Source organism: Anser brachyrhynchus, assembly GCF_964034855.1.
Source record: "Anser brachyrhynchus genome assembly, chromosome: 1".
Taxonomy (NCBI): domain Eukaryota; kingdom Metazoa; phylum Chordata; class Aves; order Anseriformes; family Anatidae; genus Anser; species Anser brachyrhynchus.
The window spans coordinates 105,741,416-105,754,864 of NC_137694.1; the positions used below are offsets into that span (position 1 = coordinate 105,741,416).

The following is a 13,449-nucleotide window of genomic DNA, read 5'->3' on the forward strand; positions in this document are numbered from 1 at the left end:
AGCCTGTCTGGAAAGGAGATGTGGACTCCAAGCAGCCTGACTCATGGAACAGCCATAAGGGTTATGAATTTCCCCTTGATAGAGGCAGCTGCATCACTTTTATCTCCTGCCTTGTGAGGATACTGTAGAGCATCCAAGGGTTCAAGAGCTGTCCTGGACCAACAGGCATTCAATCCAGCAGCTCTGGAAGTGGGACAGGCATGGCTGAAGCTAGGAGGGTAAAACTCTATATTAAACATCTGTCTTGTGTACCCTCTTCTCTCCCTGCCTCCTCTCCAGTAAGAGTTATGGAGAAGCAGCAGCAAGAGAGAGAGAGATGCAAGGCAGGAAAGAATGCATAAACACCTCTGTGTGCGTGGATTGCAGCTTGAGAGGACAAAGAGTGGGTAACCTGAGACAAAGTTATGCCAGGCACGGCGAAATACATCAGTATTTATGCTAGTGCAAACCTGGACTTAACAAGAAGTGAAATCATTGTATAATGATTTTGGCAGAGCCAAAAGATATATCCTGCAGGGAGAGTGAAAAAGGGGAGAGCCTCAGTGAGATGAAAAACTGGGAAAAAATCAAGTTAAATAACTGTTTTGTAGATGCAGAATAACTTTCTTTCGTCATATTTGGAAATTTCCCTTCCCTTCCCTTCACTCCAGCCAGTAAGTTAGCTTCATCAGGGGCCCAGCTCAAATGTCTCTATGCTAACACATGTAGCAGGGGGAATAAACAAGAAGAGTTAGAGACGTACGCACACCTGCAGGGCTATGACCTCACTGGCATTACAGAGACATGGTGGGATGGCTCCCATGACTGGAGTGTTGAAATGGAAGGACACAGGCTCTTCAGAAAGGACAGGCAGGGGAGATGAGGAGGGTCATCGCCCTCTACATCCATGAGCAGACTCTAGGCTTCAGGGCAGCAGGCTTTGGCGTCTTCAGGGATCTGTTTGGTAGAATACCATGGGACAAAGCCCTGGAGGGAAGAAGGGCCAAGAAAACTGGTTAACATTCAAGGATCACCTCCTCCAACTCAGGAGCGGTGCATCCCAACAAAGATGAAGCTAGGCAAAAATGCCAGGAGGCATGCATGGATGGTCCACGACAAACTCAAGCAGAAAAAGGAGGCCTACAGAGTGGAAGCTAGGACAGATAGCTTGCTAAGAATACAGGGAAATTGTCTGAGCAGCCAGGGATGAGGTTAGGAAAGCTAAAGCCCTACTCCTATTAAGTTTAGCCAGGGACATCAAGGTCAACAAGAAAGGCTTCTATAGGTATGTCAGTGATAAAAGGAAGGATAGACAAACTGTGGGCCCTCTCGGGAAAGAAAAGGGACACATTTTCACACGGGCTATGGAGAAGGCTGAGGTATTCAATGACTTTTTTGCCTCTGTCTTCACCAGCAAGTGAGGCCATGGAGAAATGGCCTCAAGTTGCACCAGGGGAGGTTTACGTTGGATATTAGCTACCAGCAGACTGTTGCAGCTCTCATGTCCCAGACTGCCAGTGCTGCACGCTCAGAGGACTTTTTTCCTGAACTTTGTGTTCAGGAAATATCAGGCTTCCTTCCCAGTAGTAGGAGGGAGTTTTGCACAGAGCAAATATTCTTTCAGGGAAGAAAAAATATATGTATACTAAAAGGTGAATGTGCTCTTTCACTCAAAGTGGGGCTGATCTCCAAACCCCAGATTATTCCACTGAATGTGAACTGAATTTGCAGGGAACAACCAGAGAAAGTTGAATAATAATTATATTAATCATATTAATTATGTTAATTTGAATCAACAGCAGATGGTGTAGCAGTTCCATCTTATGAAGCATGACACTGTCATGCTTTCCACAAGTCCAGGTAGATGATGTGAGTTGCTCTTTCACTATCCACCATGGCTGTAATCCCACAACAGAGGGGTGCTCTTGTTGCAGAAATGCCTTGTGCTCTTTGTTGAATTTCCCTGGGTTGTGCTTCCTCACTATGTTAGTACACCATTTCCCCATCTGCCAACCTTCTAGCCTCACCTTCAGTATCATTTTCATCGCCTGCTTTTGTGGGTTGTTACTCCGCTTGAAAGCTTAAAATTGAATTGCATTAAGTAATTCACCTGCTCCAATGCATTGCAAAATCACTTCCTGTATGACTCTGTTGCTATGTTCCTAGCTTGAATCAACTTTACTAGTCATTACCTACCTTCCTGGTTTACCAAGGTCCCATTTACTTTAATGGACATTAAATACCAATCACATTTTGCTGTGGTTTAACCCAGCCGGCCGCTAAGCACCACACAGCCATTCGCTCACCCTCCCCCCTCCTTCTCTGGCATGGGGGAGAGAATCAGAAAAAAAAATGAAGTCTGTGGGTTGAGATAAAGAGTTTATTAGGACCAAAAAGGAAGTAAAATAATAATAATAATGATAATAGTACTGCTAATAATAGTGTGTACAAAACAAGTTATGCTCAATGCAATTGCTCACCACCCGCTGACCGATGCCCAGCCTATCCCCGAGCAGCCGGGCCCCCCCACCCCGGCCAGCCACCCCTATATATTGTTTAGCATGACCCCAGATGGTATGGAATACCCCTTTGGCCAGTTTGGGTCAGCTGTCCTGGGTCTGTCCCCTCCCAGCTCCTGCCCACGGGCCAGACAGAGAGAGAAGCTGAAAAGTCCTTGGCTTAGTGTAAGCACTGCTCTGCAACAATCAAAACATCAGTGCGATATCAAAGTTATTCTCATCCTAAATCCCAACCACAGCACCATACCAGCTACTAGGAGGAAAATTAACTCTATCCTAGCCAAAACCAGGACACATTTGAACACCCCATGGAAAAAGAAGAAGGAAATCAAAATACCTTATGATACATGCCAAACAGATAAATTGAAAGTTCCTAGTCAAAGAATTACTGAACTCCATAAAGAGCCGGAAGAGTCACATCACTGGATCCGCTATGAGTTGCGTTTTCAGTATGACATTCATGTCTGTCCCACAGTGTTTCCAGCTGCACAAAAAAAAATCATGACTTGCAGTTCTGAAGATTATCATCAGAGTTCTCAAAGAACATATCTATTGCAATGCCCTTCAGCAGTTTTAGCCATGAAACTGCATTCACAAGAAATAACTTTTGTTCTTTGTAACAGACACTTTATTTTCTTGTTGGTCCTGCCAATTTTTAACCAATAACCTCTTTTTGGAGAGTCACTATATTTCCCTTTATTGCTTCAAGAAGGAGGATCCAGGAAACTACAGGCCAGTCAGTCTCACCTCTGTCCCTGGAAAGATGATGGAACAGCTTGTTCTGGATGCCATCTCCAAGCAATTGGAAGAGAAGAAGGTTATGAGGAGTAGTCAGCATGGATTCACCACGGGGAAATCGTGCTCGACCAACCTTGTTGCCTTCTATGATGGCATCACCAGCTGGGTAGATGGGGGGAGAGCAGTGGATGTCATCTACCTTGACTTCAGCTTTTGATACTGTCTCCCATGACATCCTGCTGACAAAGCTGAGAAAGTGTGCGATAGATGAGTGGACGGTAAGGTGGGTTGAGAACTGGCTGACTGGCTGAGCTCAGAAGGTGGTGATCGGCAGTGCAGAGTCTGGCTGGAGACCTGCGACAAACAGTGTTCTCCAGGGGTCGGTGCTGGGTCCAGGCTTGTTCAACATCTTCATTGACGACCTTGATGAGGGAATAGTGTCCACCTTCACCAAGTACGCCAATGATACAAAGCTTGGAGGATTTGCTGACTCTCCAGAAGGCTGTGCTGCCATTCAGCAAGACCTGGACCGGCTGGGGAGCTGGGCAGGAAGAAACCAAATGAAGTTTAACAAGAGCAAATGTAGAGACCTGCACCTGGGAAGGAACAACCACATATATCAGTAGAGGCTGAGGGATGACCTGCTGGAGAGGAGCTCTGCAGAAAAGGACCTGGGGGTCCTGGTGGACGACAGGTTGACCATGAGCCAGCAGTGTGCCCTGGTGGCCAGGAGGGCCAATGGGATCCTGGCATGCATTAAAAGGAGCGTGGCCAGCAGGTCAAGGGAGGTGATCCTCCCCCTCTACTCTGCCCTGGTCAGGCCTCACCTGGAGTACTGTGTCCAGCTCTGGGCTCCCCACTACAAAAAAAAGACAGGGATCTCCTGGGAAGAGTCCAGCGGAGGGCCACAAAGATGATATGGGGCCTGCAGCATCTCCCCTATGAGGAAAGGCTGAGAGACCTGGGTCTGTTCAGCCTTGAGAAAAGAAGACTGAGAGGGGAATCTCATCAATGTTTATAAATACCTGAAGTGTGGGAGACAGAGGGATTTGGCCAACCTCTTTTCAGTGGTTTGTGGGGACAGGACAAGGGGCAGTGGCCACAAAATGGATCACAGGAAGTTCCACACCAACATGTGAAAGAACTTCACGGTGAGGGTGACGGAGCACTGGAACAGGCTGCCCAGGGAGGTTGTGGAGTCTCCTTCTTTGGAGATATTCAAGGGCCTTCTGGATGCCTACCCGGGCAACCTGCTCTAGGGAACCTGCTTTGGCAGGGGGTTGGACCCGATGATCTCTTGAGGTCCCTTCCAACCCCTAAGATTCTGTGATTCTGTGGTTCCCATGGAGAAGTCTGGATGTGATCCTCCTCCACTGTACCCCTTGGTCCTGTGGACCTCCTACAGCAGTGACTCCCTGTATTCTGAATTCCAATTTCGTATGAAGAAAGTCTCTGTATTTACACAGCCAGCTGTCCCCTATTAAGAGATTGTCTTTGGATCAAACTGACCAAGGGTGCAAAGCCAGTTCTTCTGTGAAGAGCACTTTTTAGTAGAGACAAAGGCTGAATTTATATGGACACAGTCTCCATCATCTGTTATATTGACATGAAACCTAAAAAAACAAGAGAAATACAAAAATTAGAGCAGAACTCTGGCCTAAAATTTACAAGATCTATTTCTTATTCTGTCTAAAATTGGCTCCTACAAACTGCAGAGAAAAAAAACCAACCAAACAAAAAAGAGAATAATTTAAAATGATTTTCTTTCTCATTGGGATGATAAGAATTTGAAATGCATTGTCCATGGTAATGCTCTGATGAGCCTTCTATTAATGTAAGTTGCTTTGATCTCCACAGGGACATACCATGTGTGCTTGTACTTCGCAATTTACAATGTGATGTGGACATAAAAGGCACAGATCACTCCCTGGCAAGACAGTTCTATTTTTTCCGACAGATATTGGCAGAATTCCCATCTAAGCATGGAGTTTGTTGTATAGGGGCAGATATTCCCCACAGTGATGCATGTTTTATACACTACCCATTTCTTCCAGTGTGGGTGCAAATGCACAAGAATAAAGGGAATCTATGACAATTCCAGCTTATTCTTTGCCCCTTCTCCACTTCTATTGGGACCAAACTAGATCAGTATTAGCACTTTTATAGTCATATGACAACCCTCATTTGAGAAAATATGCCAGTTTAGCTACAGTGGAATAGTTAATACGGAATAACTTTTCTACGTGGACAAAAAAGCTAGGGACTCTCCTCTTGCATAGCATATTTGAAAGAAAGCTCACAAGTTTGTGTTAAGTGACTCTCCATTCACCCAGAAGAATTTATTTTCTGTCTTTTGTAGTCCAATCCAGAAGTCTATAGTGCGCATTCGATATAATATAAATTCCTAGGCAAAACACAGAATAAAAGAACATATGGGTGTGATTAGATTTTTAAGAAATGATTATGATTTTATAGCTTTTTATAAAAAAAATATGTATATATACACTGTGTCACAGAATGCCTGCCTCAGCACTGTCTTGACTGTTATGTCACTGCAATTCCTTGAACGCTAGCTAAACTGTGTCTCTATCAAATTCCAGCTATACAAGGAAACAATTGATGGAGTTACAGAAACCATTTCAGCAGCAGACATAACATTAAATTAAAGCCACTAGAAACCTTACCAGATCTTGGACGTGGTCAATTACTGCAAGGGAAGCTCCAAAGTCAGAGCAGAACTTCCGACTGGAATTCCAGTCTGCCACAGATCCTGACTGATAGTAACATTTCCTCTTGTAATATAGCCAGTCATCAGGGCATGGCTCCAGGTCTAGTAATCTAGGTGAATCTTTTGTTCAAATAAAGAGAACATGACTTGCTTAGCATTAAGTTTTTAATATAGAGTTGTATACACATTTGCAAATTCTGGATCCATGTCCTCTAGCATAAAAATCTCTGAGACTTGCACTGAATCAAGCAAGACATAGGCAAACACAATAAAATTAAAGTATAGTGTTCTGTGTTAGTTCTTCCAGTTCTATCAGCTATAGTATTTCCAGGAATGCCTGACTGGCTGGGCATGTGTCAGCAATGGAATCCTGCATGTGCAGGTGCTCCCTTGACACTGGAGACACCACATATAAAAACATCAGGACAGAACAGACAGATAGACTGTCTCTGCAGATATGATAATATCTACCGTGAAGCAGCCAAAATTTATACTTAAACAGGTTCTGGTTTATGGCATTTAATCACAAACAAAACAAAACAAAACAAAACAAAAACCAACCAACCAAACAAAAACACCTCTCCATGCCAGAAACAAGTCAAATCAAGCATTTAAGTATTGCCTTGCTAACTCTGCTTATGGCCCTCGTGCCATTCCTCAGCATTTTGCTAAGCTGCAGTCTGATGAAACCTTGCAGAATATTAAAAAATGAAGTCAGTTCAACGCCAGAGGAAACAACTATGGACAACCTAGGCAACAATTTAGTTTCTTTTTTAAGATAATCCTTTTCCTGTTCCTGTAGCCATGGTGAATGGGAGGGGTGAATACCAGTGGAAATGCCTCTTACCCACCAGCAATCCACAAACAACAGAATGAAAGGCAGAAATACTGAATCTCTCTTTCCCAGGCTAGATTTTTTAATAAATGCACTCACATAAGATAACCCCTATTAAGATGAAAATCACAGCAAGACTGAAGACAATTCCAGTAACTCTTTTCCAGAAAGAAAGGCGTGAACACACATCTAAGGAGAAAAAAAAATAATCAACGCACGTCAAGGACCAAGGCACATGCAAAGAACTCAAGCTCATTACGATTTTCAAAGTACCAAACACCTGCAACCACCCTTGGAACGACTGCATATTACCCACCTTCAGCGCCTCTAAATCTAGACCGGGTTTCCAAAGGCATTAAGCTGCCAAATCCCAGAGAGATACTTTCAGAAAACCATTCCCCGAGCGCTTGCACCCCACGGGAAGAGAGAAGAGAGGTCTCAGAAGAGAGACAGGCTGTCCCCAACCCCAGAGTCCGGGCACGGCTGTCACCGTCCCCTCCCCTGTCTCACCCCACGACGCCCCTCGTCCCGGCTGTCCCGCCTCCAGGCACATCAGCACCCGGGTGGCCGCGGGGACACTTCTCCTGGCAGCGGGCGAGCAGAAAACGGGGACGTCGGGCGTCCGAGAGGAGCCGCCGCCGGAGCCGCCGCCGCTCGTCGCTACCCCCAAGCAGGAGCCGGAGGTGAAGCAGGGTCCGGTAGTCGGAGCAGCCCCTTCCAGTTTCGGTCGCGGTGCCGGCTCCCTCCCTCTTCCGTATTGCTTTTGCTTTGGTTTTATCGTTTTGCTTCCTCGGCGTGGGGCGTCCCGTCGGGTCTTCTCAGCAGCTTTCGGAGCGTGCGATTAAAGCAGGTTGGGGAAGGGCGAAAGAGGGGGAGAAGCAGCAAAAGGCCCGGGACAGCCCGGCAGTTCATCTGCAGGTGTCTTGCAGCCTAGAATAAGCATAGTATAGCTTCTTTGCTATTTTCCCAGCTGTAGATGGGACTCGAAGATGAGCAGGGACTGCAGAAGCCATCGCTGAGGACGTGGACTCCGCGAAATATATGCAATGTGCCTTTCAAACGCCTCACAGGTTGTCGAACAAGAGTCAGTGGTTCATTCACTGAGAAGAAGGTGCTGCACAAAACGTAAGATTTTTATGTTGTTATGTAAGACATCTTCCTGCAGGGTGTCTGAAGTCTAGCTTGAAATCCAAGTCGCTTGGCTTGGACAAGATAAAGAGATGGTAATTTATTTTGGGGCAAAGCTGTAGATACATGATTTAAGAAACCTATTTGTGTTTACTCCAAGTGTTCTCTTTTGTGTGAAAACAAGCATTTTTCCATGTGATAGTTTATCTATATGATATACTGTTGGTTAATATGTAGGAAGTGAAGGCAAACCTCATTAGAGAAAATAGTCCGTGCCTTTGCAACAGATGAGCATCTGCCTTTCACCTGCCTTGTCTGTGAAAGAGAGCTTGTGGCATAGTGTGAGAAACAATCTGCAGCCAATAACATAGGCTCAGGTGAGGATCTCAGTGAAGTAGCATTTTTATTCGTGATTGCAATGGCGGGCATCCTGCAAGCAGGAGCACACAGCAGAAGTGTATCATAGCCCTGTATTCCCTATTACCCGACGCTTGATTCCTCCCGTTTTGTCATTGGCTGAGTGCTACAGGTTCGTGAACTACTCGACACTTATTACTATACCATATATGTGCAATTTTATTTGACCAACCTTTAATTTCTCCTTTTCCTTTTTTCCCCCTTCTTCTCTCGTGACTAGAAGGCCTGTGATTTTTTGTTTTTACTGATTTCGCACTGCTTGTCTTGTTTTTCTTAGCTATCCTCCTTACTTTGGGACAGTGGGACCTTCCCCTTATCTGCTTAACTTACTCCCCACTGCTATCCCACTGTTATGCCTGCACAACCACTTTTGAATATGCAAGGTTAGTGCGATTTCCCACTGCAAAAACACATTCTACTGCAAAAACACAATTTTGTTTCTCACAGAAGGGAAAATAGGTTTGATTCAGGGTTGCAGCCATATGCTGAATCCAACCTCATCCTTTAATGGTTGAATTGTGTGAGAACATTCTCCCGCCTTCCAAACATGCATGTAGCTTAACTGAAGTCAGTGATGACCTACAGATTTTCAGACTTCAGAGGTTAGCGCTAAGAGGTCTCTAAAACATAGTGAAGGAGACTGGAAGGAGACACTGCAATTCATGCATCTGTTGAAAACTTTTGTATATTTATGGATCAAAACAATGCCAATTAGACGATGATTGCCATTTTGTTAAGCTGTCAAGTTACACAGATATCATAGAATGATATAAATTCAGACTGCCTTGTTTGACTTCAGTAGCACTTTGTCCTTACATTATTAAACTTTAAATTAAATGCTATTCTGCTGCTGTTCCATTAATAAACAAATACAGTCTGAGCCTAAGTGCTCATATATACAAAACCATTAATGATCTTCTTTTTCACAGGCAACTTTCTATGTACCGCATTTCTGCTGGTGATGATCATTTTATTTGTTGGTAAGTCTTTGAAAGATTTTCCATTTGAGATATGTTTCCTCTGACTACTGGGCTTCAGGATCACAGCAATGAAACACAGCAACCAACACGGTACTGCTTGCAGAGTCACAACACCTGGGACTTCCGACACTATTTCAATTTTGATATTGGTATAAGGTTGAATAACATCCAGGCAGCATTTAAAATGAGGGAGAATTTTCCCTACAAACAAGATTCGGATGATTTAACTGTAAAATTGCTTTTCTTTCGTTTTTGTTTGTTGAGTCTTTGCTGCTCTTCAGAGTGTAGTCTCTTGCCTGGCCATTCATGTGTCATATGGATGTCCTGTCGGTGCTTACACCAGTAACCTATCTGATTATACCACCTGGTGTTCTCTCAGCGTCACATCTCCAGGCACAGACTCCAAGCTTGTTGTCTGCTCCTATACCTGGTCTTGATGGCTTTTTTATTATCACATCTGGAAGACAACTACGTCATACAGCTAGACTATCTTTCTTACAAATGGTCTTTGGGTGTCATTCTGCCTTTTTGTTTTTAAAAAATCAGTTTGTGTTGCATGCTGTATTTTTAAGAAAAAGTCAGCCTTACCCGCCACTGCCAACAAGGGAAGCAAGATGTGCATCTGCTGTCCGATGCAGAGCTCATCAATAGGAGCACAGGCTGTGCTGCCTGCTTTATTATTTGAGGTACCCAAGTCACTGGATGCATGTGAGTCTCAGTGGAGGCTGTGCAGCTCAAGTCTGCACAGGCAGCTCTTGAACCCCTAGATTAAACCTACCTTCTCTCTGCCCCCTGCAACAACATGCGATATTTTAGCGAGGTCCTCTGCACATACATGGAAACAAATGGAGGACAATAGTGACATCTGTCTCTGTTAATTTTCCTTTCCTTTATTAGGCTTCTATTTCAACAGAAATAATCACATTTTCTTGGAGGGATGGAGGGCAGTGCTCAGTGGAACTTGCTAAAGGGTCTGCAGTTATTGTGAATGGAATAGCTGACTGGAAAGGAAAAAAGAGACCCAAGTGTGGCAACATCAGGCTGCGGAGTCTGGGAAATCAGTTCTCTTTCTGCAAGCTGCCATACTCACATAATGGTCAGTTACTGTCACTTCAAGGACAGCCATCACCAAGCACAAGCAGTGGATAAATGTGCTTTGGGTGAGGAAGGTCTGGATTCAATCCCAGCAGGATAACCCAGGAAATATACTTTGTACTCAGGGTGAGCCTGCAATTGTTAAAAAAGACAGGATGCTGCACCCAAAAGGTCACTAACTTTTCAGTTACAATCAGACTATTTTTGTTTGGATAATAGAAATAGAAGTAAATGCATGTTAATTCTCTTTAACACAAGAAATTAAAGTAAGTGCTAAAGCAAAATATACCAGTGAGTCTTCTCACCCTCACAGAGCTACTGTGACAGAAAGAAGATGAAGGGGGACATCAAAACATGCTGGGGAATAACTCCAAAGAACCATTCTCCAGATCATTATCTCCAAATAATAATAATTTTATCTCTTCATTAACAGACAAATTTCATTTTCATCATATCAATATCTAATTTACTTACCTTCGCACATGTTTCTCAAACACTTAAAAGGTCTGATACAAAATCAAAGCAAATTGTCTTAATATTGAAGCAACTTCATTACTTAAATTTTATCAATAAATTCATATAATATTATGTTTATTACCCTATTACTGGATTAAAAAATGTGTCAATGCCTCTAATTGTCTAAAATGCATGTTTTCCAGGCCTATTTATTTTATATTGATTTTAGTAATCAGGCTGTTGTCCTCAACTCACACATTTCTCAGCTGAAGACATTGTGTGAAAGTCATGGAAGGTCAGGACCCTTGACCTTTTGGCTTCTCTTCTGGCATCTAGTGTGGCATTTGCTTTCAAAAAATGTGCACTTTAGGTTGTTATGCTGATGAATGCTATGATTTTACAAGGTAGAAATTTTGTTCTCCCTTTTCTTTTGTAGTTCTAGTGCTTAAGATGTATCAGCGTGGGAACCTTCGTTCTGAGCAGTGTCCCAGTGAGTGGATAGGTTACAGAAAGAAATGTTACTTCATATCAGAAGAGGAAAAAAACTGGACATCTAGTCAGGCCTTCTGCACTAAGAATGAATCTTTGCTTGCCGTTTTTGAAAATAAGGATGAAATGGTAATGGAACATAAAACAAACCAGTACCACTTCTGTCTCTCTCTCTTTTCTTGACTGTTATCTACAAAGCTCTCTTTTTCTTATCTTGTAAATCTTTGTAAAATAAACAAGCTGTGTGAATTCAGGTAGTGAAAAGTACCTACTTGATCAGTTTAAGTAACTGTCTCACTGCAGCAGATGCAGCAGCACTAAAAGCTTTCCCATGCTGCTTTTTTGCCTGGAGTTAACTTGAATGACTTTGAAAAGCTCTTTTTTAATGAATCAAATTGTTTACATAGTTTTCCTTTTCTGTCCTATGTATCTTCATCTTCAAAGCAAGTATGAATCTATCAAACTCTCAGTATAGACAAATAAATATATCCTTTGCTTTCTAAAAGAAAGCAAACCATTGAAACCAGCATAATGGAAAATCATCCATTTTATCTACTTGTATCTGGTTTTAGATATGACTTAATGCCTCTTAGAGATTCATGCTTATACCAATGGTGGGAACATACCTCCATGGAAGCTGGTTTGGACATTTCTCATTCTAATAATTTTGTTAAGACACTTTAATTTGCCTGTATTATGGTCCAGTTGCATTGAGTTGAATGCTAGTGACATCTTGCTACTTACCGCATGTTACTAAAACTGCAATTTGCTTTTACAGACTTGCTGCCTCTTGAGTAATGCCAATGAGAAAGTAGTTTCATCAGAAAGTTAGTTTTTAAATAAGTTGACATTTGAGCTTTGTTACTGTGATTTTTAAACAGAGGTCAAAACTCTACTTTTCTGGCTGGCTGCTACACGTTGGTGGTGTAGCAGCTCTCGAAATAGAGGAAACCTCAGTGAAATTACAGTTTAATCACATCTAAATTTGTCTTGAGCTAATAAGTATTTTCACAGTGACAAGAATTTCAACAATGACAAAGATGCAGAACATAATTCTTACTTCAGTATGAGTCCCTTGCTGAATGTGGTCTCTGATTTTATCCTATAATCAGACTTTCTTTGTCAAACATATTTGCCAACTTGTCCCCTCTCCAACAAGCCCCTTCTGCATTGTTGCACTGTGCGTGGGACATCACTTGACTGATTTGTTAATGCTTCTCTTCCTTACTTATCTAAAAGATCCACTTTTAATTCAGTGCTTGTGATGTTCAGCTGATAATTGGCTAGGTAGAAATTGGTGTTATTTAAACTGCTGCTTAAAAACCTCATACGCACAAACTACGAACACACCTTATAAAAGTAAAGCACAGGTACACTGACATTGGCCTACTGGGTCAGCCTTGTGCTCTGTGTCATGAGGTGTCTGGTCTCCATCACTGGGTAGCATTAGCCACACCAGAAGAAGGTCCGTCAACAACTGCAGAAATGTCATTGGGATCGTACCAAGACAGTTTCTTCTGAACAGTATTGATCTGAAATTGCTAGGGAAGAGTAGAGGAGTAGAAGACTACATTATTTGCATGTCAATTATTAAGTCCATGCTGGCAGTTAATTTGCATATAATTTCTAATTTCACTGAGTCTAAAGACAGCTTGTTGCAGGGAGTTCTATAATATTAACCTATCGCAAGTGCTGCTTCTGCTGTTTTCCGTCAGCCTTTGCTGTGTTTGATATAGGTTGTTATAAACTTCTGAGATAGTGAACTGTCTTTTATTCTTTTTATCTAGATACCCACAAGGCTTTAAATAAGAACTGGGAAGGGGAGGAGCTCCCATATGCCCATCTGAATTGCAGTTTAAACACACCTGTTTGTACCACCCAATTTATACCAAGCTGCATATGTAGAGATTGATAAACACATATAGGCATACATGTGTATAAAAAATACATGGTGTTTGGGTATTTTTGGGTGCAGTGAATGGTAATAACTTTTAAGGGTGTAGAACTGAATAGTTTAACTGAAAGTTATGATACTAAAACAATCAATTCACGGGCTCAGTTAGGGCCAAGAAAAAAGAGTCAATT

General features: G+C 42.7%; 2 protein-coding genes across 7 annotated transcripts in view; one reads left to right on the forward strand and one right to left on the reverse strand.

Moving 5' to 3' along the window:
- Window positions 1–2,345: 2,345 nt before the first annotated feature.
- LOC308187689 (uncharacterized protein) lies at window positions 2,346–10,903 on the reverse strand (the record flags this gene model as incomplete). The annotated part of the gene is made up of 7 exons (XM_080575891.1): window positions 2,346–3,777; window positions 4,746–4,849; window positions 5,537–5,640; window positions 5,921–6,084; window positions 6,899–6,988; window positions 7,310–7,624; window positions 10,894–10,903. 7 exons carry the CDS (start codon window positions 10,901–10,903, stop codon window positions 3,443–3,445), a joined length of 1,122 nt encoding a protein of 373 aa, XP_080432017.1. The 3' UTR covers window positions 2,346–3,442.
- A 554-nt stretch (window positions 10,904–11,457) lies between these two features.
- Window positions 11,458–13,449, forward strand: part of LOC308187576 (killer cell lectin-like receptor subfamily F member 1) — a 35,078-nt gene continuing 33,086 nt past the window's right edge. For 5 of the 6 annotated variants that reach the window (XR_013944788.1, XM_080575683.1, XM_080575687.1 and 2 more), the window contains exon 1: window positions 11,458–11,493. The gene's annotated coding sequence lies outside the window, so the exon portion shown is untranslated. The remainder of the gene's footprint in view (window positions 11,494–13,449) is intronic. The other variant, XM_080575686.1, reaches the window with a different exon arrangement.